Here is a 26,621-nt window from a genome sequence, read left to right on the forward strand (position 1 = left end):
CAGGCATGAGCCATCATGCCCAGCTAGAAATAGTGCTATGCTCTTTTAAACAACATTGACAACAACCATTTGTTGGACACTTACCAAGGTGCAGAGACTGTGCTGAGTGCTTTTCCTAGATCATGCATTAATTTATCAAATACTTATTGTGCACCTCCTACAGACCATGCACAGTACATTATCTCATTTATTCTACAACAACCTCGTGAAGATATTCATTATTATACACTCATTTAGCAAATGGGGACACTTAGCCTGGGAGGTTAAATAACTTGTCTGAAGGCTCACAGCTAATCAGTAGAGGCATTGGAACCCAAATCCAATTCTGACTGCAAAGCCTGAGCTCTCAATTCCCACAGTGTACCAAAGTCATGAGCTTTGTATATAGTTTAGCTTCTCACACCTTTAACAGAATGTAAGGAACCTGAAAGAGAGAAGAGCAAAGATTTATTGAAAACCCACTCCTGTAATTAATAGGCACTTTCTATGGTGTTTTTCCATGTATCATTTCATCCACATCACAGTCCTTTTAAATGAGATTTCATTTTTAAAATCTCATTTAAAAATTTCATTTAAAAGATGGGCTCATAGAGATTAGGCGATTTTTCCAAAGGCACATGGCTAGCAAATGGTGTAGTTGAAACCAAATCCAGTTTCATTTTCTATTTTCTTTCCTTTGGGCCTTTGCTACTTCCCAAAATGATTAAGGAAAGAACAGTTTTTAAGGAGATATAAATAAGAACACGGCTCTGTACCCAGAGAGGAGCAGACTGCTGAGTGGTATGGGGGCTGTCTACCCTATTCAGACAGCTGCAATGAGAGTCCGAGCCACCTATGTGACTGTGTGTGTCATGCATCAGGAAGAAACATCTGGACTCTAAAATACTGGGGTGTGTTTCTATATGGAGCTGGAAGACCTACTTTCCTTGAAGGACAAATACTACCCATCTCAGGTAAACTGAGAGTGTCACTAACCCCCTGGGTACCTTCTAGTGTCTTATATAATATGATATTTTTTATCCAGCAATAGAGAGTAGTTGAAGTTCTATGACTGTAAATGAAAGAGCCGTGTGTGCATGAGGGCCTTGGCTTGAGTCTGTCTGGCTTAGACACTGCTTCACCTGCAGGGATGGAGACTTTCCACAGATCCTTTCCAGCTCATTGGCCCTGTGTGTCTGAATGTCTCCTTCTGTTTAGAGTGCATCTCTCAAAATTTTCCAACAAATGGCAGGGAGTGACTTCTTGGGGGTACAGGGTATGTGTGTGTGAACGTGTGTGTATGTGTATCTGTCCCATTGCACATGTAAAATTTCTTTGAAGTATCATGCTTCATCTTAAAAATTAAGGCAAATTTGAATTTCATTCAAAAACATTTGTATTTGTTTTAAATTAAGATGCTATTAAAATTGTTTAGAAAAGAAAATTGATGAGTATCTGTGGCATCCTGCATTGTTCCTGAAACAAAAAGTACTCCAGTGTGAGAAGCACTGGGCTGCATTTTCTTAAAGTTTCTAATTTTGTTGTTTTCACCTTAGCCCATTTTTTTTTCCTGTGTTGTTGTATGACACATTTTCTCTATTTCTTCTTGATCTCATGGCTCAATGGGGGCATTGGATTAAGTGTCAAGGAGGAACTGTAGATTTCACAGCAGTGATGAATAATCAGTTAATCCCTTACTGATGACTTGCGCAGAATAATTCCTAAGCAATTTATGGTATTTCCAGGGAAATAATAACTGTTAACATTTATTGTACATTTTGTGATTTGCCAAACACTTTGTAGGGTTTTAATCTAATTTTACCCTTATAATAACTCTGTGAGGTAGGAGGTTCTATTATTATCCCTGTTTTACAGATGAAGAAAAGGAGATGCAGAGTAATTTGCCCAAGTTCATACAACCAGCATAGTAGGCCTGGGATTCACACCTGGACAGCTTTATTCCAGGACCACCAAGTTGTCTTGCTCCTTTGGGGAATTTACCGCCTATCAGCCTGCAGCTGAGAGAACATTCCAAGAATATTCCAGTCCTACTTCATTTAGTGGGTTTATGAGTCACCTCTGCCTGCTGGAGCTTGACATGGGGTCAGAAGTCACAGCAGCATCCATCTGCCGCCCACTGTTCTTGATTCAGGGGGCATCAATCAAATGGGAGGGGTGAAGACAGAAGGAGGTTGGGCCACCTCTGCCAACCTGGGGCTAATAAGGAAGCATAGAGTCATTCTTCTTGAATGATAGACTGCCTCTCCAGCTCTTGGCAGCAGAGGTGGATGCAGAGCGGGCAGGTTTGCAGGCAGCCACGTAGGTGGCATTTGAAGGAGTCCTTTGTGGGTGCAACCACAGGGTGCCTTGGTCCTGTAGGAAGCCTGCATTGTGCCTAAACCTTCACTCCTAAGGTTGTGGTAAGAGTAACAATCCCAGGACTGGCACTGGTAGCTTATGGCACCTGTGCCAGGCTAATTGTCTCTGGCACAGGCTTCATCTTTTCTTGGCATACTGCCTCCTAATAACTAGAACAGCTGAGCAGCACCGGATGCTCTGCATCTTGTCTGCCACCCAGCTCATCTGAAGCAAGGGACTGAAGTCTTGGTGGCCAACACTGGCTGAGGCCATGAGCTCCATATCCCAAGACTGTTTCCAGGGGGTAGCTTAGTTGGAGTCAAGAGGCTGCTCTGCACTAAACCGTCACCCCCTGATTCATTCTTGGAGTCAGAAATATGAGATGCTTGCTGACTAAAAAGAGCCACAATGCATCAGATGTTGCTGGAAATACATGTGTGGCCATTATCCCATCATTCCCACTTTGGTTAAGAATTTTAAAAAAATTATTGCAATGTAATGTTTTTCTTTCACTGTCTTGTTGGAGTGGGTCTCTTAAGATTAGCTAGGGACTTCATTTTAATAAAGTCTGCAGATAATTTATGTCTGTTTGTGTCTCATTTATATCCCACACAGCAGCCCTTTATCCACACTTAGGTCAGTCCCCTAAACTCACTGCCTCAGCCTTCTCTTTTACTTTCTCTGGAAACTCTCTTTCAATATTTAATCCTATACTCAGGCTATGAAAACTATTGGGTACAGTCATACAGTATAAGCTGTTGCTGGTATACATTTAAGGTGTCCATTCATTTATAAATAAAATTTTATCGAGCTCTTGTCACATGCCAGGCACTGTGCAAGGCACTGCGAATATCGTACGGAACAAAGCACAGAAGGCTGACATCCCCATGGAGCTTGAAGTCAGCCTAGGTGTTCAATAACAGGTGCATTTCCAGCCCACTTGTTACTCTGAGCACACGTTCTTAGTTAAAGCCCACTCCTATATTCCACATTGGCCATTCCAAACCGTCATAATGTTTCTCAAGTCTCTTACCAAATTCTCACCCTAGAGATGGCCAGTAGAACTTGGCATTCTACTCCACAGGGAATTCTTGGTTTCTGTCCCCTTATGTTCAAACTTATCTCCACTTATGCTCATCTTCACCTCTTTTTCCCTGTCTTAGAGGAACAGGTGCCCTTCCTCGGCTAGGTTTAACTTTGTTCCTGTGCTCTGGATCCCATGTGACCCATTTTCTCTGAGATTTGTTTCTTCAGTAATTGTGTATTTCCAGTCTCTTCATATGAATCAGCAGAAACCTTCTCTTGTCTAGTCCACCCTAAACCAATTCTTCAAATCTGAGTGTCTCATGGGAGCCCCAACCCTTTTCTTCACATCTAGGGTTCTGGAAAGAGTAATTTTACTTGCCGCCTCCTCTTCCTTAATTTCCATGTGCTGTAGAAGTGATTTCTATGTCTAATCCCTCGCTCCCTTGACCATGGCTCTACTGAAATTGTTCCTGTTAAGATCATCAAACCTCTAAATTGTCAAATCCAGTGATCCAGAGAACACATTTTTACTTGTTGTCTTTCTCAATATTCCTCCTAGGTTTGGCATTGTTGACCACTGTCCTGCTTTTGAAGCCATCACCTCTGGCTTCTGGGACACCATCCTCTTCTGGTTATCTGCCCGTCTTTCTGGCACCTCCATGTTATCTTTCATAGGCTCCTCTTTCTGTGTCCAGTTCTTCCATATCCACCTCAGAGCTCCTTCCTCAGACTTGTCTTCTAAGCTTTTCTTCAGTGATCCTATCTGTGTCTGTGGCTTCAACCACCACATCTTTCCTCCATCCTTTCTCTTGAGCTCATTACAGCCAACTACTTATTGACCATACTCACCTCTGTGTCCCACAGGCCCCTCACAGTCAGCATGTGCAAAACTGAACACATCATATTCCCCACCAAACTGGCTCCTCTTCTAAGATTATTAGCCAAAATAAAAAAAAAAAGGTAGCATGATCTCATCTCCACAGCCTGAAAACTTGGATCATCCTTGACTTCTCCTTCTCCGTCATCTTCTACAGCCAACAGACCATCAATGCATGTTGATTATATTTTATAAACGTATATATGTATATATATTCTATATGTCCCTTCTCCTCCAGTCTCTCCACAGCTGCTCTCATTTAGGCATTCATTTGTCCTGCTTGATTTATGGAGTAGCCTTGAACAGCACACCTACCATTTCTAGTCTCCTGCTTTCCGCTATGCTTCTTCCATTAGAAAAATCAGTGATATATCCATTAGAATGATGAATGCATTGTATTACTATTGCATTGTACTGTGACTCACTGTGTTATGATTCAATGTCTACTGCTCTACTGAATTGAGAGCTTCTTTGGGGCAGGTATTGCATGTTATTTATATTTGTATCCCCAGTGCATGTGATAATGATGGGCATATAGTAGGTGTTCAATAAACACTTGTTCAGTGTACAAATGACTCAACCTCTATCAAGAAAAGCAGACTGAGCACAGTTAATCAATCTTGGAAGTTTTGAGCACTGTCCCATTTTAGCAGCTTGAATGCCTAATTAGTAACTGATGTGACAATAACACATTTGGTGGTTGAACTAACACTATTGATTAAAAATAATGTCAGTTAATTTTGCCTTTTAAAATAATATACACTTATTGTAGAAAAGTTAGAAAATATGGATAAGCAAGAGGAAGAAAATAAAATCATCCATCATTCCATTACCCAGTGGATAACTACTGATAACACATTGATGTAGATCTTCTCAGCTTGTTTTCTAAATTTTTATTTTCAGTAAAGGAATAGGATGAAGCCTGGGGGATGTCTTAAATGCTGAGCTGCCCTTTGCAAGAGTAACCAGTCATTAAATCACGGTGCTCAAGGATTCGTGGCAAACCTGACCTAGATCTAGGTGGGTGTTCACATACATCAGCACTAATCCGGTGGCTAAACATCAGCAGCATCATTAACAGTGATAATACTTTTGCTAGACAGGTGTCAAACTAGGGTAGTGTCTTAGTCAGTTTGGGTTACTGTAACGGACTAGGGCTTAAACAACAGAAATTTATTTCTCACCCTTCTGGAGGCTGGGAAGTCCAAGATCAAGATTCCAGCAGATCTGGTGTCTGGTGAGGGCCACTTCCTGGTTTGCAGATGGACATCTTTTGGTTGTATTCTTACATACCAGACAGCAGAGAGAGAGAGAGAAGAAGCAAACCCTCTTGTGTCTTTTTATAAGGGAACTAATTCCATTGACAAGGGCTCCACTCTCATGACCTAATTACCTCTTGGAGGCCCACCTCCTAATACCATCACATTGGGAGTTAGGATTTCAACATATGAATTTTGGGAGGAAACAAACATTCAGTTCACAGCAGGCAGTTACTCTTGTTTGAAACTAGACCCTAGACAGTGGTGTCTGGCATTTGGAAAGGAGGACGGAGACTGGGAAAGGAAATTCACATAAATTAGTAAACTTCTAGGACTCCAATCCTGGTGCATATTTGGGATGCAGAGGAGGAATCAGGTATGAGGACAGAGCACTTGGGGCAGGATAATGTGAAGACTGTAGCCATTTGGGCATGAGAGAGCCTACTGGATTATCCAAGAACACTGCAGCCAGGACTTGGGGTGGCAAGACTCATTCTGGTCCACCTCCTTGTGGGGATTGAGCTCCTAATGTATCGTCAAGCTGGGTCAATTTGGTTTAGAAATCAGGAAGAACTGAGCTGCCAGGTTGAAAGACTTAGTAATTGTAGTTATGTGGGGCTGGGAAGGTAGGAAATGATAAATCCTAAACCCTTTGGAGTGGTGACATCCCACCACAATCTATTTAATTTTGTGACCCATATAACTGTTGTATGCCATATGTCTATATAGAATAATTAAAGCTAATTAGAATTAATTTTGGTTGGTGAGTGTTTGAAGAGTTTCATAATAACTCTAGAGATAATTAGAGATACTTTGGGATGTCACAAAATAAGCATTTAGAATAATTTGACTAGATGTTTAAGCCAGGGTTGTACAATGAAGGCTAGTAACAGAATGACAATTCTGTAATTGCAAGAACGCTGAATCAGGAAGTAAGAGTCTGGAGTTAAAATCAGTATGCTGCTAAACAGGTTCCCTGAAATAAACCAACAACCCACCAACAACCTTGCTTTGTAGCATTTGCCGATTTCCGTGGTGTAAATACTCCCACCATGGTGGATTTCAAGTTTTCCATGGTTTAACAACTGGCTCACACAATTCCTGAATATTTAATAATCAGCTCTTATTAACCTTGTGCAAGGCAGCTAGAGGACACCAGTGTAATTTTCACTGAACTTCCAGGTAACTTTATGATCTTGGGTAAATCATTTCACTTGTTTGGATCTTGGTTTTATCATCAAAAAAGCATAGTTGCTGAAATAACCTCTAAGGTCCTTTTCAAAGTTAACATTCCCATAATGCAGCTGGTGTTATAGGGCAAGACCAATGTCACATTATATGCCAAAAGAGTGACATCAAGAACTTTTATGAATGTTATCGTGATATATCAGAACATATAATTTGATATCAAGTCAGTGTAATCATCACCCGCGTTCTGATTCCTGCTGTTAATGTGTGTGTCCTTCTCTAGTTCCTCTTCCCAGAAGGATTAAAAACAACAGTGCAGCCATTAGAGAGCCAAACTTCACAGCCCGAGTGAGGTAAGAAACCATTAGCGGCTGGGCATGGTGGCTCACGCCTGTAATCCCAGCACTTTAGGAGGCTCAGGCGGGTGGATCACAAGTTCAGGAGTTTGAGACCAGCCTGGCCAACATGATGAAACCCCATCTTTACTAAAAATACAAAAATTAGCCAGGGGTGGTGGCACGCACCTGTAATCCCAGCTACTTGGGAGGCTGAGGCAGGAGAATTGCTTGAACCCGGGAGGTAGAGGTTGCAGCGAGCTGAGATTGTACCATTGCGCTCCATCTCTGGGTGACAGAGAAAGACTCTGTCTTGGAAAAAAAAAAAGAAAAGAAAAGAAACCATTAGCTACAGTCAGAGAATTCTACGCTCAGTTGCTGGGTTCTAGAGTCAGCTGAGGGGCTGAGAGAAAATCTTGTAGCTTAGATACATGACCCTATACGACCATGAGACCCAAGAGGGGTGGTTTTCCCTGGACTAGTAAGGACAGACATGAGAGACTAATTTGTGTCTTTTATATTTATATGTGTCAAATCCTGGCCTTTAATAGGAACACAGTAAGCATTTGTTGAGAGAAAGAATAAACCGTTTGGGATTTTTTAAAAGAGCAAATTCAGAATTTTAAAATATTAATTCAGAAGTAGTCATGTGCTTTTCTGCGTTTACCTTAATAATGCAGAATAAATGTATATTTCAAGTGCGAGAAACGACTTTCTTGTTATAATGGAAAACGTTTTAGTGCCTTCAGTTCAATACTGGGGATATAAATCTGCCTTCCAGCTAGATGACAGAATTTATTACATAACCAGAGCCCAATGGAGAGAAATATACATGAGAAAAACCTACACTGGGCAAACCAGGTGTTTACTCCCACCAGTGAGTGTGTCCCCTTCCCCATGTGCCTCAACCAGTGGAATTAACTTGTCTCTTTGGAAAGGAAAAGATAACATTCATCTGCAGGGCATACTTACCTGTATATCATGTGCTGCTTTGCCAACATTTCATCCTCGTAATGACCCTCATAAGCTAAGCATTGCCATTCCCATTTTAAAGAAAAAGAAACTGAAACTCAGAGATGTTAAGTAACAGAACCAGCTAGTGGTAGAGCCCCGAGTTAACACCCCAAAGGTGGTGCTTTTCTCGCCAGACCAGGCTGCCTTGGGGCTTCTGGACTTCCTCTTCCTGATGTCTCTCTTCCGTGATTGCTGTGGGAATTTGGATGATTTCTCATGTGAGTGAACCTGGCTCAGCCCATGCTCAGGCAAACAGAAGCGCCAGTCTCTGACAGGGTTCTGAGCAAATTCGTCAAGTCAGGCAGGTCCCAGGCTGCGGTATCTGGGCTGTACTTTGCCCTAATGAATCAGCTCCATGGAGGCTGGGCAGTTGCAAAGGTAACTGACATGTTGTAGATCTGAGGGCCCGGGGAGTCTTGGTAGATGTGGCACCTGGACTTTGACATTCTCCAAGAGGAGAGGAGGCACTCTTGGGCCAGGTCCCTGGAGCAGCGCTGAAGGAAGGTGGGAAGCCATCAGAGCAGGTGTGTGGGAACACTCGCTCCCTTCTTTCCCTTCTTTGAGCTGGACATGCTGTGCCGTCAGATTAGGAAAGGCAAGATTGCCTTTACGGGGGCTAGGGAAGGTCATTTATGTGAATGTGTGAGTCTGATTTGTCATCATAGATGTAATTCCTTCATTTTGAGAATCGAAGGTGTTATTTATTTGGTGTCCTTAATCTGAGGACTGATTTGCTGGAATTCATGTCTCTTGGCAGCAAAATGATGTGAGTTCAGTGGAAAGATTGGGTGTTTCACCTTTGCAGTTGGGGAAGGGCTGCCTAGTGAGACTATCTGGTGACAAGGAGAAAGCAGGTTTCTTCTCATTCCGCTTACTTGGTCCAAATGGTTTTGAGTTCTACCAGCCTTCAGAAAAGGCTCATGTGCCCTTCCCTGTGTCTGGGACATTTGGCCTTTCCTGGGATTTGCGGGCAAAGGCTGTCATTGCACCTGGCTTTTTCAAGGGAGTGAGATGACATGGGAAAGAAGCCACAGGTTCCCCTGAGTTGTGAGTGACCTTGAGGTGGGAGGCCCCCTCTGCACCTTGCTCTTCTTGTGTGTTCTGCTGTCTCATAGCTCTTGGCTCATAGCTGTCGACCTCAGCTCCCTGGTGTTTGAGCAGAGTGACGTCTAGATTTCAGCACCCACCCTTTTGACCTTTTGTTCTGATATGAATTTTTATATGAGGCTGGGACCTTCAGTAGTGGAAACAAGTTAACTGATTTGATCAGAATCTTGCAACCTAAAACAGTTCCTAAGGAAGAAAAAAAATCGAGGCCAACCTAGCCTGTGGATGCTCCTGACACAAGGAATCCCTGAGCAAGAGTAAGATCTGAGGTGTGCTTTCCTTTTGTGGGTGCAACCCCTGTCCCCCGCCACCCCGTGCTATGGGCAGAGGAACCTGGAAGGTTCCTTGGAGCAATTCCTTGGAGCAATTTCCTTTTTTCAGGAATGCATGGGGGAAAATTAGTTTGATGCTAGGGAGATGTTTAGGATTTAAAATCTCCAGCCAGGAAGAATCCTGAGACATGGCCTTCTATTTTCTTATGAAAACAATCCCAAATTTGCCTCTTGTTGGCTCCTCTGGAGGAGGAGCAGGTATGACCGTATTATATAGGTTCTTGTTCTTTGAGGGGGTTAATGTAAGGATTCAGAAAAAGGTGCTTCTTGAAAAGGTCAGTCTAAATTTCTTTTTGTTTAATAAACATCTTCAGCCACTCATACTACCGTAATCTCTGTCCTTGATAACACTACTATTTATTGAGCATTTTAACATGTTAGTAACATGTTAGGCACTTTGCATAGGTTATCTTTAACTCTGCCAATAACCTCGCAGGGTAGTCATTACAGTCTCCATTTCATGGGTAAGGAAATTGAGGCTTGAAAAAATGAACTAGCTAGTTAAGTGGCAGAGTTAGGATTTGAACTCTGATCTAGCTCGCTGCAAGACCCACTCTGTTTATGATATCACAGGGCCTCCACTGTAAGTGTTAAATAAACACTTGCTGGGGGAATATGTGAAGAAACATCAACTGGGATTCCTTGATAGCATTTTTAGCTGTACCTATTACTGTTATCTGTCTCCCATGCCTCCCCCATCTGTCGTTGTTCCAAATGTACTTTTTAATTTTTTAAGCAATATCAATATAATTGTCTAGTCTGTTATTTGCTTCATGTATCTGAGATTTTTTTTCAGATTTCTCTGTATCCGTGACCATATGGTTTGTTTTAGATAGATTTCGAGGACCATAGCTGCTCTTTTCACAAAACCTAATCAACCACTACGTTTGGATATATGCTTCAAATGATGATTTTTTCCTTTTTCTTTTGTCTGCAGGAAGATAAAATAACTACACAACTTACTCAAAACCCAAGACAAATTCAGAGAGTCAAGGATGGAACTTTGGGCTCCCCAGAGGCTGCCCCAGACACGAAGGAAGGCCACAGCACCCTCAAAGGATCCAGACCGAGGGTTTTGGAGAGATGGACATCTTCGGCCTGTCCCTCATTCTCGGCACAATGGAGAGAGGTCTCACCAATGGCAAGACAACCGCGGGAGCCCCCGGCCACAGCAGGAGCCCAGGGCAGACCATCAACAGCTCTATTACGCATCCAGGCCTGGGGACTGGCATCAGCCTGTGTCTGGAGTTGACTATTATGAAGGTGGTTATCCCAATCAGTTGTATTCAAGGTATGGCTTTAGGGCTTGGAATGAATGCAACTCTCCTAAATGCGTGTGAATAGGTTGTTCTTTTCCTTCTTCCTTTTCCTTTTATTTTTCTCCCCCTTTTTTCTTTTTCCTTCTCTACCTTACTACGTGGCTTTAGCTAAATCCTGTCCTCTCCTAAATTTGTTTTTGATGACTGAAGATAGTATTTCTCTCCTGTTTATCCCCTAGTGGAGCTTCTTAAAGAAGCCATCACAAATGCCATTGGGTATGGGGGCTTGAGGGGGCAGTATAGAGGGTAGAAAAAGTGGTGAAATTCAAGACAGCAGATGGAACCCTCTTGCTCTGGGATTGCAAAAGGTCATATATGTAGACTATGGAAAAGCTTTTCTTGGAGATCCCTATGAGGAGTTCCTCATTGTCATTGGACCACTCTGCCTTGGGATTAGCATGACACTACCAGCACCAAGAAGAGTCCTAGTGCCTACGACAGTACCCGGAATGGAACAGGCATACCAATAATCTGTATTGAATGAATGGGAACTTAAAAAAAATCGACCTTAGGGAAAGCAGATAGAAACCTGCAGGCTCCAAGTTCAGAAGGAAGAGGTTGCAGTGAGGTCATTCTATCCAGGTTGGAGAATCTGGAATTCTTGCTTCCCTGATCTGTAAGCACTGGACTTAACATTTCATGGAATGTTGGAAGCCATCTATGTTCTACTTCAGCTTTTCCAGTTGGGGTGATATTTACCTGCTTACAGATTCAGGGTTGAAATTATGACAATTATTATAAAGAAATTTATCCCTAAGAAATACTAAAGAATTACTAATTGGGCCAGGCTCCTGGGATCATGCCTGTAATCCCAGGACTTTGGGAGGCCAAGGCGGCGGATCATCTGAGGTTGGGAGTTCGAGACCAGCCTGGCCAACATGATGAAACCCCGCCTTTACTAAAAATACAAAACAAAACAAAAAAATTAGCTGGGCGTGGTGGTGCACGCCTGTAATCCCAGCTACTTGGGTAGGTGAGACGGGAGAATCACTTGAACCTGGGAGATGGAGGTTGCAGTGAGCCGAGATCACGCCACTGCACTCCAGCCTGGGTGACAGAGTGAGACTCTGTCTCAAAAAAAAAAAAAGAAAAAGAATTACTATTGATAAAAACATTAATATTATGATGTTCCTCTCCCCAATCTTTTTGGATTGTTGAATTCTCAAAGAGAGGCATGTTAAGGACAGAGGCAATAAAAGTAATCAGACTTAAGATAGTCCAATTTGACTTTTTAATCGATAGTCGTTTGACTTTTTAATCTCAATTCCATCTGGAATAAGCATGGAGATTACAGTGGTGTATTGGAGACTTAACACAGTCATCTCAGGAAGTGCTTTTCTCAGATAATATCAAGACAGAGTTTTCTAAGATAATATGTATGTATTTGGGGAGTGAGAGTTTTACTATAAAGTAAAAGTTTTAAATAAAAAAGAGGTTTTTAGAAAAAGAGTTTTAAGTAAAAAAAAATTTTGCTATGAAAATTCTACTCTTGTTGTGCAACAAAAGCCTGACTCCTGCTCTGATTCTGTTTACAGGATCTAGAATTAACCATGGCTTTCAAGCAGATTCTAGGCCGCGGTCACAACTCTGTCCTCTGAACCTGTTTAGTTTGTCAAGTCCTCCGTTGGTTTCTCTCTTTACTACCCTTGTCCTCAACTGACCAGTCTTCTTTGTGATATTTTAGGCCAGGTTTTGAGAATTCATATCAGAGCTATCAGTCTCCCACAATGAGGGAGGAATATGCTTATGGAAGTTATTACTATCCCGGACACCCACAGTGGCTGCAGGAAGAAAGAGGTATGGAAAAGTCTCCAAGAAGCCTCTGGGATTTGGGGATGGGGCAGCTAGTCTGAGAGGCAGGGGAGAGACCAAAGGATCCATGTTCAGACCCTCACCTTGGGCATCCTTTCTTGGCCAGACGAGACCACAGCAGGAACACTCCTCCTAGATGTCCTGAGAAGGATATAAAGGAGTTGTTTTCCTTTGTATGCATAGATGATGGTACTGTTACTAGCACTATGGGTAGTTTGCACTTCATCCACATTTTTTCTCCTACTTTGCCTTAAAGCCAAGATTATAGTCTTTGACCAAGTAACAGTGAAGTCAGTTCTTAAGGACATCTGCTGGGCTATATAGTAAGAGTGTATCACTTCACCCTGAGGACAGCAGATATGCACCCAAAGGAGTGTTCTACCGTATGCTAATAGGTATAGGGTGTGTCTTAATGGCAGCATCTGAACTGCTAGCAAAGATAAATCTGTTTCAACAGTGAACACACACACACACACACACACACATACACACATGCACACACCAATCCCCATCATTGTGCGGTTGTATAGATCCATGCTAATTAGTTCAGAGGGGACTGAGCGGCGTCCTATGGACTTTCATTATTAGCTCTCACCTATCTATTTTTTCAATTTGGAAAATATGTTTTTAGATTTACTGTGCTCCAGGAACTCCTCACAGCTCACTAATATCTTTCTAAGAACTTTCAGAAACAGGAAGTGACCTGTCTTGATTTTGTTTTCTCTGAGGGTGCAGTGCCAAGGCAAAGGAGTCCTTATATCTGGCATGAAGATTACCGAGAGCAAAAGTACCTTGATGAACATCATTATGAAAACCAGCACAGTCCGTTTGGAACAAATAGTGAGACCCACTTCCAGTAAGTGTGAAAGGAGAGAGGCCAGTTTGACATGATGTTGTCAAACTCAGACTATGTCGGGCAAATCTTCTGGTGTCTGATGCTGGTGTCTCACCTCCAGAAGCCCGTGTACCTTTGTTGTAGCCACAGGGATATGGGAGTATCCCAGGATGGGCCTGGCCAGCTGTTAATATGGACCCTGGGAAGGGAGATTCTTATCACTGAGAGTCTGTTCCCAAAGCTGGGCGAGTCTGAGTCCTGTGAGGTTCCTTGAGGTCTGTCCTAAAAGAGGACTTTAATTCTGTGTTGGCCTTAGAACAGATATGGCCTAGCAAAAGTTCTCATGATTAGGTCATGAGAACTTACCTGGCGCTGGGGTGCTTCTCCTCAGCCTACGCCTGAGCCCTGAGAATGAGCCATCTCCCTGTGGTAAGACAAGACAGGGAAGAGAGTTTTGCCCAAGCATCTGTCCTGGTGCTTGCAGCTCTGGAATTCACCAACATAAACACTCTGATGTAAGTCATTCCAGAGTGTCAGGCTGTAGAGACCAATGCTTCTCATCAGGGCCTGAGGCCACTTCTAGCCACTGAGCTGTGGAACTCAGGCACTCCTGTTTTTCTGGGATTAGTAGATTGAGGTGGCGAGTGGGAGGAAAATGCTTTCTCCTGTGGCACCCAGGCTGACATGGCACCTGCCCGCGCTTTAGAGCAGGTCAGCTTCCGGCGGAGAGTGCCTCAGCCTTGCTGGCTTGCCCAGGACCCCGCTCACTGCTCCTGTCATTTTGCTGCAGATCTAACAGTAGGAACCCTTGTAAAGACAGTACTGCTTCTAACTCTGGACAGGAGTGGCCCGGGGAGCTGTTTCCAGGGAGCCTGCTTGCTGAGGCCCAGAAAAATAAGGTAACCTAAAGTGATGTGGGGGCTGGAGACTGTGGCCATGTGTCGCAGCTGACACTGTCAGCAGTGGCAGAACAGGGCCTTTGGGGATGGATGTTCAGTGGCCAGCCGTCCGGAGGGCCCATTCCTCCCCTCTTGGCAGAAGCTCCGCCCATGCCTTCCTTTTTTCCCTCCTTACTGCCTCAGTCTTAGGCATCCGAGGCTCTGAACTGAACTCCTTTGCATTTTTGTCAAATTGACAGGATCAGGAAATGTCACCCAGCTCATTCCAACATACTGAGAAAGAGAGGATGCTGTCATCAGGTGTTAGGTGTTAGGGACCCCAGGGGATTAGCAATTTGGTTTAACCCAGGAAGTGGGAAATTGCTAGAATCTTTGAATTCAGGTTTGAGAAGCAGGGCTTGAAACCTTTTCTAACTCTTCATTCATCCCTTTCTTCTAAAAATCTTATTGTATGCACCAGCTGGACCACAAAATGGAGACCTTTTTTAAAATAAACTTTTTATTTTAGAATAATTTTAGATTTGTGGAAAATTTGCAAATATACTACAGAGATGGGTTCTTTTCTTTGGAGACAGAGTCTCACTCTGTTGCCCAGGCTGAAGTGCAGTGGCGCAATCTCAGCTTACTGCCACCTTCACCTCCTGGGTTCAAGCGAATCTCCTGCCTCAGCCTCCCGAGTAGCTAGGATTACAGGTGCCTGCCACCATGCCCAGCTAATTTTTGTGTTTTTGGTACAGACGGGGTTTCACCATGTTGGCCAGGCTGGTTTTGAACTCCTGACCTTGTGATCCACCCACCTTGGCCTCCCAAAGTGCTAGGATTACAGGCATGAGTCACCATGCTCGGCCAGAGATGGGGTCTTAATTTCGAAAGTCTTGTATTAATCTTGTCTCCCTTATTAGGTTTGTATGAGGTCAATTTCTTTTGTATACTTAGTGCTTAATATAGTAGGGCACATATTATTATGACTAATAGTAACAATAAATGACAGCAGCCACATACATATGTACAGCACCTTACACTGTACAAAGAGCTTTACTTTTTATTTTATTTTATTTTTTTGAGACAGAGTCTCACTCTGTTGCCCAGGCTGGAGTGCTGTGGCACAATCTCAGCTCAGTGCAACCTCCGCCTCCCTAGTTCAAGTGATCCTCTGGCCTCAGCCTCCCTAGTAGCTGGGACTACAGTTGTGTGCCACCATGCCCAGCTGATTTTTGTATTTTTTAGTAGAGACGGAGTTTCACCATGCTGGCCAGGCTGGTCTGGAAATCCTGACCTCAGGTGATCCTCCCGCATTGGCCTCCCAAAGTGCTGGGATTACAGGTGTGAGCCACTGTGCTTGGCCCAAAGAGCTTTTGAATCCATTATTTTACTTGTATGCACACAAGATGTAAATTCAATGAATTTCTTTCTTTCTTTATTTAGAGACAGAGTTTTGCTCTGTCACCCAGGCTGGAGTGTAACAGCATGATCATAGCTTACTGCAGCCTTGAACTCCTGGGCTCCAGTCATCCTTCCACCTCAGCCTCCCAAGTAGCTGGGGCTATAGTTGTGCACCACCATGCCCAGCTAAATTTTTTTATATTTTGTTTTTTTGTAGAGATGGGGTCTTGCTATGTTGCAATTTGGGGTCTCAAATTCCTGGGCTCCAGTGATCCTCTTGCTTTGGCCTCAGATCACCTATAATCCCCGAGTGCTGGCCATCATACCTGGCCCCATGAATTTCTTTACACCTGCATCCAAGGGGAAAGCACGGTACCTGGAGCATAATAGGTGCTCATTAAACAGTCAATGAATGAGGTCCGGGCATGGTGGCTCAGCCTCATGGAGGCTGAGGTGGGCAGATCATGATGTCAAGAGATCGGGACCATCCTGGCCAACATGGTGAAACCCTGTCTCTACTAAAAATACAGAAATCAGCTGGGCATGGTGGCGTGCCTGTAGTCCCAGCTACTTGGGAGGCTGAGGCAGGAGAATCACTTGAACCTGGGAGGTGGAGGTTGCAGTGAGCCGAGATCATGCCACTGCACTCCAGCCTGGTGACAGAGCGAGACTCTACAAAACAAAAAAATAGTTGATGAATGAATACATGAATTGCTTGAAGTATATAGGGCAGATATGATTATATCACAGATGAAAGCACTGAGCTCAGAGAGCCTAAGTCACATGTCCAGGGGCACAGCAGCTGAGTATGAGACAAAGCTGAGATTTCAGTTCAAGGGCCCCTGATCCCAAGGCCTGCACTCTTTCCATTGGGTCATAATATATCCTTTGGCAAATGCCTATCAACTTGATTATATTTTTCTCCTTTCAGCACATCCACTTTCACTGTATGTATTTTGTTTCTTTGAAGGAACACTTGAGAAGACCAGCGCTCTGAAACTTCTTCCTATATGTTTTTATTGTTTTTAACTTTCAGCCATCATTGGCTAGTGAGTCCAACCTTCTCCAGCAGCGTGAGTCTGGTCTCAGCTCCAGCAGCTATGAGCTCAGTCAGTACATCACAGATGCCCCCGAGTGGAATGATCCCCCGGCTTCAGCAGCTTGGAGTCCATTTCAGGCTGGTGGGTTCTAAAATGATCACAAGAGTTGGTTGAATCTGATGTGGAAAGGCTAGGTGGCAAGTCTCTGGGAAAGTCAGCCTTACGATGGATCATTGTTCACCTTATTTGCTTATATAGGTCTCCTGGGCAGAGAGGTCAACTTTGGTTCCATTTTCTCTCTTTTTGCTTGTAATAGTAATTGCATCATAGCTGATTCCTGGAAGGGGACACTGCCCCTATCCATCATCAGGTTGGGAAAGGAGGCACTCAGTGGTGCTTTTAAGAAAGGGAAGACCAGAGAGAATTAGGAAAAGCAAAAGCAAGATGCAAAGCATCACTGCTTTGTCTGGATGTAGGAACTTTGTCATGAGTATAGAGGCCATGAAAGCCAGAGACTCCTTGGCCTCTCAACATCACTGAGAATCTGGGCTGAGTGCATTATCATTTGGACTGAATCATCAAGCCCATGCATTGTATTCTGACAACTTCTCAGAGGCTTAAATCTGACTGGAGCAGGGAACATGGGCTTCTTCTAATTACACAACCCACCCGGAATCTTATTTTGGTTCAGGCAGAATTTGGGCAGAAATACGCCTGTGGCATATTCCTAAACTAAAGAAAAGTGATGGAAGTAACGCTAACAATGTCCATCTGTGTCTGTTGGTCAGAGGATGTCTCCTCAGCTGGTCCCAAAGCACCCATGAAGTTCTACATCTCTCATGTTCCTGTGAGTTTCGGGCCAGGAGGTCAGCTGGTGTGTGTAGGTCCCAGCTCTCCCACTGACGGGCAAGCAGCCCTTGTTGAACTGCACAGCATGGAGGTAAAGAAGACCCAGTGTCCCTGGAATGCCGGCACACTGCTTACCCAACTACTCCTAACATGCTTACCTTGCTTTCCTGTGCCTGAGCCGGGGCATCTCCAGGAATGGGATGCTCTTGTGGGAAACTAGGCCATGTACCCCCTGGATTAGGAGGGTGCAGGAATGGGTGGGGCTCTTCTTTGAAAGAATTGATGCTACAGTTATGTTTCTCCTGAGATGTCAATGTCTCATCTTTAGCAACAAGATTCGCTTTTTCCTTTCTGCTTTCTCCACAAGGCCTTGAGCCACATCCTAGCCCCATGGCCCTGGGGTCTGATACTAGACTTGACTGAAAGGGGCCTAGGGTGGACACAGTCTTAAACGCAAAATCTGATTGTTTTATTCCAGGTTATTCTTAATGATTCTGAAGAGCAAGAGGAGATGAGAAGTTTCTCAGGACCCTTGATTAGGTATAGTGCTGTAAAAGCTGCCGAGTAAGGGCTTTTGAAACCTAGAAAATCTTCCTGCCCAGATCAGCATTTTGGAGATTTGTTCTTGGTTTCCTTGGAAAAAAATATCTGTCCTTGTTGGAGTGGAATTCTCTGTGCTACAAGATAGAACCACATGTGGCCTGAGTCATTTTGACAAGCAATTCAATAGTTGAAGGACAGGAAGAAAAATTAGCATGACAGTTTAGAAATCTAAAACCAGTTCCATTATGCAGAGGCTGCATGGTAGGAAGTTTTAGTGTTCTGTGTGCTTGAGAGATTTTAGTAGAAAAGTGGAGCATCGCCTGGGAAGTCACTGACAAGTGGATCACAGCAGAAACAATTCTTGTAACAGTGGCTTTTTCCTGGAGAGGTAAATAAGATCGGTAGTGTTCAAGTTACAGAACAGTGTGCAAGTGAGCCCTCTGCAGTACTGAACTAGGACTGCTTTTAAATGTCTAGTTACATTTCTGATAAATGTAACTCAGGGCATCTTTGTTGAGGACAGAGTCCTTGCTGGATGACACCCCACGTGGGTCTCAGGCTCAGGCATCTTACTGACTAGGAATACCGTGGTGGACAGGTCAGTTAGCCCTCTCTGAGCCTTAGTTTTCCCCCTGAGAAGTGGTATAACACCTGCTCTCCCTACCCGAGGCTTGTCTGTGAGTCTCAAGTCAGATTATGCACATGGAAAGTATCATCACTACTATATAAATGTATTCCTCCTATGGCATTTGACAGTTCCCTCAAGTAAAAATGAGTGTTATCTCTGTTTCTTACACACAGGTATACAGATATGGGGCAAAAAAGCGAGCTGGGTATTCAAACACTGGGGTACTAAGCCTAACTTGGCTTTGGTGTTATTGGATAATCTTGAGCAAATCATAATGCCAATCATATTGATCACTTAATATATGCCACACAATTTTCTAATTCCTTTTTGTATGGAGGTAGGTTCTTTTACTGCCCCTATTTTATGGGACAAAGTTGAGGCTCAGAGGAGGTAAGAAACTTGTCTAAACAGAGAAGTGGCAGAGCCAGATTTAGACCCAGGGTTGTCTGACTCCAAAGTCTGCTTTTACTTGCTATCCTGTGCAGTGACTTCAGGTCTCTGAGCCTCCGTTTCTTCATCTATAAAATGGAGGGGGTGCATGAGAGAATCTCTGAAATTTCTTCTTGTTCTATAAGAAAATAACTATCCTATAGCTATAGACTCATTACCTTAGCCCTGGCTTGTCAGATTTCTATCTCAGCCACAGCCCAGCCAGCACTTGCACACTTAGGAGGAGGCTAGGGTCCGAAACAGGGAAGTGTCTGCCTGCTCACTCTTTGCTCCCTAAATTTTTTCCATGTAGGGAAGATGTACATAAGGTGGATATTATGACGTTTTGCCAGCAGAAAGCAGCTCAGAGCTGCAAATCTGAGACACTGGGGAGCAGAGACTCGGCTCTACTGTGGCAGCTCTTGGTTCTCCTTTGTCGCCAGAATGGGGTAAGTTCTGTTTTGGTGGGAGAGCAGGTGCCAGCTGAAATTTAAGTCTTCATGGGATAGATAAGATTATGTTTATGGCATGATTATGAAAAGCAATATTAAAGAAGCCACAAATTGCCCCAAGGGAAAAAATTGCTCAAATGTCAATGCCAGTTTGCTAATGCAGATCTTCTCTGATGATCTTCTTCCTTGGTCTGGGAATATTGTACAGTTTCTGGGTTATTGTACCAGCCAGATAATATACCTGCGAAATTGTGAATGTTTCTGGTAAGTTTTATGGCTCCTGACAGGCAGAAAATAACCATGATAGTGATGCTGAAGTCTGAAATATAGCAATCTAACAAAGGACTGCCTTATGTTTGCACAATTGGCTTCCCTGTGAAGAAGGCAGGCTCCCTGGTGCCTTCCTTCTCCAGCTGGGGCTGCCAGCCTGAGGACTCATAGGATTCTCCCCAGATGATCCTCTTTGCCTTACAGTCCATGGTGGGGTCTGACATCGCTGAGCTGCTAATGCAAGACTGCAAGAAGCTGGAGAAGTACAAGCGGCAGCCCCCTGTGGCCAACCTCATCAGCCTGACCGATGAGGACTGGCCAGTGCTGAGCTGTGGGACCCCGAACCTGCTCACGGGAGAGATCCCCCCCAGTGTGCAGACACCTGCGCAGATCGTGGAGAAATTCACTAGACTGCTCTACTATGGAAGGAAGAAGGCAAGTATGCCCTTCCCCCATACTTGTTTTGAAAAAGCAATCACCATCCCTCTCCTCCACTCACCCCTGCTCAAATTATGTGAATAGTATATACTCATTTCATGGAGGATGCAAGAAGTTCAGAAAGACACAACAAAGAAACTGAAAACACCCATAGTTCTACCACTAAAAGACAATGAACTATTAAATGAAATAAGCCAGGTACAGAAAGACAAACATCACATGTTCTCACTTATTTGTGGGATCTAAAAATCAAAACAATTGAACTCATGGAGATAGAGAGTAGAAGGATGGTTATCAGAGGCTGGGAAGGGCAGTAGGGGAGGGTGGGAGGGAGGTTGGGAGGCTTAATGGGTGCAAAAAAATAGTTAGAATGAATAAGACTTAGTATTTGATAGCACAACAGGGGAACTATAGTCAATAATTATTTAATTGTACATTTAAAAATAACTAAGAGTATAATCGGATTGTTTGTAACACAAAGGATAAAGGCTTGAGGGGATGGATGCCCCATTTATCAGGATGTGATTATTATACATTGCATGCCTGTACCAAAATATCTCATATTTTTTACTCCATAAATATATATACCTACTATGTACTCATACAAATTAAAAATAAAAAAGATAATACCTGTTAACATTTTGATATATTTACTTCCAGCATTTTTCCATGCATATATATTAAAAAGAAAATAAAATTGCATATACAGTTGTTTTGTTCTCTTTTTAAAGTTAAGATGATATGGTAAAATACCCTCATGGCATTATATATGCCCCAATAGCACCGTTTAAAAAATAGTTATACAATATTCCATCATATTAATGTGTCATATTTTATTTAGCTATTCTACTATTATTGAATATTTAGACTATTTACAATTTTGTCAACCATTATAAATTATACCATTTACACATCTTGTTACGTAAGTCTTTGCCTGATCTTTTAAATTTTTTAGGGCAGATTCCTAGAAGTGGAATTATTGGGTATATAAAGGGCATGCACTTTTAAAAGGTTCTTTATATATACACCAAATTAATTTCCAGGAAGTTTGTTTACAAATGCTCCTGCTGCTATATCTAAGGCTTCCTATCAATACTGAATACAGATGCTCCTTGACTTACAATGTTTATATCCCAATAAACCCATCATTAAATAGAAAATATCATAAGTTAAAAATGCATTTGATACACCTAACCCAACATCATAACTTAGCCTAGCCTACCTCAGATGTGCTCAGAATGTTTACCTTAACCCACAAAATCATCTAACCCAGAGTCTGTTTTATAATAAGGTGCTAAATATCTCATATAATTTATTGAATATGCTACTGAAAGTGAAAAACAGAATGGTTGTATGGGCACTTGAAGTACAGTTTCTACCGAATGTGTATTGATTTCACACCATTGTAAAGTCAAAAACTCATAAAGCAGGGACTGTCTGTACTTTAAACAGATGAAGATTGATTTCTAGCTTAATTTTGAAGTTGAGATTATACTTTACAAAATTCATAAAAATTTAAGTATTTGGATAGATAATGAAAATCAATTTGAATCAATTTAATTCAAAAATTAAAATATGAAAAAGATATACTTGGGAAATGTGCTCCCACCCCCTAGTCACCCAATTTTTCTCTGAAATATCCAGAGAAATTTTATGCATATATTGTTATTTTCTCTTTTCTAAAAAATAGCATACTGTATACCATTTCTGTACCTTCGCTTTTTCATTTTGCAAAATACCTCAGAAAACACTTTATATTAGAGTTGCTGAACTTTTTCTATAATTGGACAGATGCAGGCCATGGGGTCTCTATTACAACTACTCAGCTCTGCCCTTATAGTATGAAAGCAGCCACAGAAAATATGTAAATCAATGGGTGTGGCCATGTTTCAGTAAACTTCATTTATGGATATAGAAATTTGAGTTACCATATAATTATAATGCATAATGAAATTAAAAAAAATTTTTTTCCAATCACTTAAAAAGGTAATAACTATTCTGAAGCTATGGCCGGTACCAAAATAGGCAGTGTGCTGGATTTGGCCTTTAGGCCATATTTTGCTGACCTCTGCTCTATAGCCTATATAAATACCTTTCTCATTATTTCTTATGTTGGCATAGTTTTCTACTGATAAATTATAATTAATTTAACTAAACCCCCTATAGCTTGACATTAAGAGTACTTCCAATCTTTTGCAATTACAATGTTGCAATGAATAATCACTGTCATTTTGCCCAGTGTGAGAGAATTATGTAAGATAAATTTCTAGAGGCAGAAGTGTTGGGTCAAAGGATATGGTTTGTAATTTTGATAGATATGACAAATGGCCTTTTAGAGGTTGTGCCAATTCACTCTACCAGCGATGCAAAAGAGTGCCTATTTTCGTACATTCTCACCACAGTGTGTTTCAAACTCTTTGATAGGTGCCAATCTGAGAAGTGAAAAAATGCTGGGCGTGGTGGCTCACGCCTGTAATCCCAGCACTTTGGGAGGCGGGCGGATCACTTGAGGCCAGGAGTTTGAGACCAGCCTGGGTGACATGGAGAAACCCTGTTTCTACAAAAAATACAAAAATTAGCCAGGCATGATGGCATGGCCTGTAGTCCCAGCTACTTGGGAGGCTGAGGCATGAGAATCACTTAAACCTGGGAAGTGGAGGCTGCAGTGAGCCGAGATCATGCCACTGCACTCCAACCTGGGTAACAGAGAGACACTGTCTCAAAAGAAAAAATTATCAGCTAATTTAAATTTGTTTTGTAGATATGGGGTCTTGCTGTGTTGCCAGGGCTGGTCTCAAACTCCTGGGCTCAAGTGATCCTCTCCCTCCACCTCCCAAAGTGTAGGGATTACAGGTGTGAGCCACTGCACCAGGCCCGCATTTCTCTTATTGAAATGAATACGTTCAATTCAATTCAATTCAATTCAAAATGAATTCAATGAAGTTGAATATTTTTTGATCTGTGAATTTTTTTGTCATCAATTTTCTGCATTTTCTATTGAGTCTTTGATCCTCACTTATTGATCTGTTGGAGCTCTGTATGTTTTTAGGGCTTTCTGTGCAAAATTGTAAGTTACTGGGGGTCATATTTAGAAAGACTTTTTCTACTTCAAAATTAATTTATAAAAATGAAGTCGAAGTACTTTTGTGATTCATTTTTACATTTAAATATTTAATTTCTTGTTTTTGTATATGATGCTATCTTTTATTTTTTTAATTGACAAAAATTATACATATTTGTGGTATAGGACATGATATATATGTATATATACGCACACACTGTGGAATGGCTAAATGGAGCTAGTTAACATATGCGTTACCTCACATATTTATCATGTTTTTTCTAATGAGAACACTTAAAATCTCCTCTCTTAGTGATTTCCAAGTGTACTATACATTGGTATTTACTGTGGTCATGACGTTCAAGTGCTATGAAACTTTTGCTAAAGAGATGAGGCTAATTGGCAACCATGTCTGACGGGAAGCTGATGGAATAGCACAGTGGATTTTGATAAAGTGAAGGCTGGTGAAGGTGACATCCTAGAGAAAAATACTGTGCTAGCTACAGTCTGCTTCCTGGCTGTTCACATTCTTATATGAGGCTCTAAGGGTCTTCTGGAAGCCCAGTCTCCGCTGCTCAGGATGCAGCAGCGCCTAAGCACGGGGACTTGTGAGTGGAAGGTGGGAAAGGCACTCTTGAATGTGATGTTTTGGTTTTCAGGAAGCCTTGGAGTGGGCCATGAAGAACCACTTGTGGGGCCATGCTTTGTTCCTGTCCAGCAAGATGGACCCACGGACCTACAGCTGGGTCATGAGTGGGTGAGTCGGGACTTAACAAAAGAGGCCAGTGGGGCAGAGAGGCCTCCTCACCAAAGATGGAGGATGAGGGTGTGGAGAAATGCCAGACGCGCTAAGGAGCCTCACACTCCAGGGATCTTTCCATGTTCTCTTTTCTCAGCTGGACATAGCATTTCTCTGTTTTAGACACAGATACATGCTTTCTACCTGCTAAATTGAATAAAAAGTTTTAGTAAAATTGCCCAGGGTGAGAGTTTCCAAAAATTAAGTAGGTTTTTACATTGCAGTAGCCTTCTCTCTTTGGGAGGGGCTGTTCCAGCTAGTTCTGGTAATGAGGGGTAGGTGATCACTTCCTTAGAGCCTTGGGACTGAGCGTCGTTGACATAAGCGGTTGTCTACTGCTTATTCTCGTGATGAGGTTCTGGATACTGAGAGTAGGGTGGAGGTGTCGGGTAGCAGGGTCGTGAGCTGTGGTAGGAAAAGGAGTTTTAGCACTGGCAGTGAGATCCAGAAGTCTGCATTGGTGGCAGTGGGAGGTGTTGAGACTGAAGGGATGTGCTTAGTCAGAAATGACGCCAGCACACTGTGATCTGGGTGCCAGCGTGGACCAGGAAAAATGCCCAAACCAGGATGAGCTAGGGATGGAAGCAAGGATCCATAGCCAGGAGTTTGGAATAAGGAGATGAAACAGAGTGAAAGAGAGCCAGGATCAAATGTAGGTGGCGGGTATAGGGGTGCTGGATGGAGAAGGGTTTCTGAATAAGTCCTTCAGGCTCCATCTAGCATCCACGGGTTGGCAGGGACAAATGTGGTGGGGGGGAGGTGAGGGACCCTCCTTTAAGGGGCAGACTTGGGTCAGACAGCAAGAAAGATGCTACCTCAAAGTGTTTAGCTTCTAGTGCTGGTTAAAGCTGTGAAGCTATCCTCTCAGCTGAACTTATATTTGAATTGGCCATTAATCCTGTTGAGTAGAGGTTGAGTTAGAAGATGACACTTCCGCTGGGTGTGGTGGCTCACACCTGTAATGCCAGCATTTTGGGTGGCCGAGGTGGGTGGATCACCTGAGGTTAAGAGTCCAAGACCAGCTTGGTCAACATGGTGAAACCCTGTCTCTACTAAAAATACAAATATTAGCCGGGCGTGGTGGCTGGCATCTGTAATCCCAGCTACTCTGGAAGCTGAGGCAGGAGAATCGCTTGAACCTGGGAGGTGGAGGTTGCAGTGAGCAGAGATCACATCTTTGCACTCCAGCCTGGGTGACAAGAGCAAAACTCTGTCTCAAAAAAAAAAAAAAAAAATGACACTTCCAGGTTAAGTTCAGTCCGGGGGCCTAATGGCTGCATCACCAGTGGGCCCATTCTGGATGATGGCCTCAGTTGAGTCTCATGACGACTCCACCCCTCAGTCTTCCTGGAGACTGATGACACCACGGTGCACTTTATTATCCTCTGAGACTGGAATGGTGAGGAACACAGAAGTTGTACTGTGATACGTGCTCGGAGCTCCTCTGGCAAGGGTGCTGTTAAATAAAGCATGGTGTTCTGAGGATGATTTTCCTTTGGGCTTTCAAAATGAACATCCCACAGCCCCACATTGTAGCATACATCTCTGCTACAGATTTTTGCCTTGGGCCATTGATTTTTGATGGAGCCCAGTGAATTGTGAAAAATACCTCTCACTGAGTAAGCTTAAATCTCAAATCAGCTGTAGAGCTTATTATATCCTTGTTAAGCATATCCCATGGTTTGTCATCAGCAGGGTCATTTCTGGCCCCTGTTCCACGCCTCTTTGGTTACTGAAAATGGCTATTTAGTGCTTGTGAGCAAAAGCACTACAGACCCAGGCTCTTGATGAGCCAGAAAAACGGCACTGAGTGCTGTGGGCTTGGCGTGGAGGAGGGCTGCAGGGAGTGGGAGATCGGGATGGCTGAGAAGGGGGGTGCCCATGGAGAAGAGCTTCCAGATAAACTGCTGTGGCTCTCCAGGGGACCTTTGAGATGTCAGTGGGTCATCTCAGTGATGGAAGAAGGCCCACAGAAATGGTTATTCTAGAGTTAGGCCATCAAGACCAAGGTGCAGAAAATACCCCCGACAATGAGATCTAGCTGGGGTGTGCGGTAGATTGAGGATCCTGCCATCTCTCCCCAAAGGAGGATGTGACAGAGGCACAGCAGAAAGCAAAGAGATGCTCATGTTCTTAAGGAAGCTGCCAAAATCTAATAGAATTATGCAAGGCCCTGAGCCTTGTGGGCAATGGGTAAAGAGGTTCCCTGGGCGTGGTCCTCACTGACTATCCTTCTCTCCGCAGCTTCACCAGCACGCTGGCGCTCAATGACCCACTGCAGACCCTCTTCCAGCTCATGTCGGGGAGGATTCCACAGGCAGCCACGGTACCCCTGTGGCAGGATTCCTTTATCACCCAGGCATCCCAAGGGCTTGAGGGGGTGGGGACT

The 26,621-nt window shown here is 43.2% G+C and overlaps 1 protein-coding gene across 1 annotated transcript in view; it reads left to right on the top strand.

Annotated features, from left to right (window-relative positions):
* Positions 1-8,199: 8,199 nt before the first annotated feature.
* The window catches only part of LOC100581889 (protein transport protein Sec16B), a 40,976-nt gene continuing 22,554 nt past the window's right edge, over positions 8,200-26,621 (top strand). The window contains exons 1-12 of the mRNA XM_030823935.1: positions 8,200-8,254; positions 10,413-10,766; positions 12,479-12,591; positions 13,342-13,462; positions 14,232-14,340; positions 16,760-16,904; positions 17,552-17,703; positions 18,091-18,152; positions 19,526-19,661; positions 20,139-20,369; positions 24,093-24,190; positions 26,477-26,558. Of these exons, the coding sequence (XP_030679795.1) occupies positions 10,471-10,766; positions 12,479-12,591; positions 13,342-13,462; positions 14,232-14,340; positions 16,760-16,904; positions 17,552-17,703; positions 18,091-18,152; positions 19,526-19,661; positions 20,139-20,369; positions 24,093-24,190; positions 26,477-26,558 (1,545 nt within the window). The 5' untranslated portion in view covers positions 8,200-8,254; positions 10,413-10,470. The remainder of the gene's footprint in view (positions 8,255-10,412; positions 10,767-12,478; positions 12,592-13,341; positions 13,463-14,231; positions 14,341-16,759; positions 16,905-17,551; positions 17,704-18,090; positions 18,153-19,525; positions 19,662-20,138; positions 20,370-24,092; positions 24,191-26,476; positions 26,559-26,621) is intronic.

The sequence above is a fragment of the Nomascus leucogenys genome, chromosome 12, assembly GCF_006542625.1.
Source record: "Nomascus leucogenys isolate Asia chromosome 12, Asia_NLE_v1, whole genome shotgun sequence".
Taxonomy (NCBI): Eukaryota; Metazoa; Chordata; class Mammalia; order Primates; family Hylobatidae; genus Nomascus; species Nomascus leucogenys.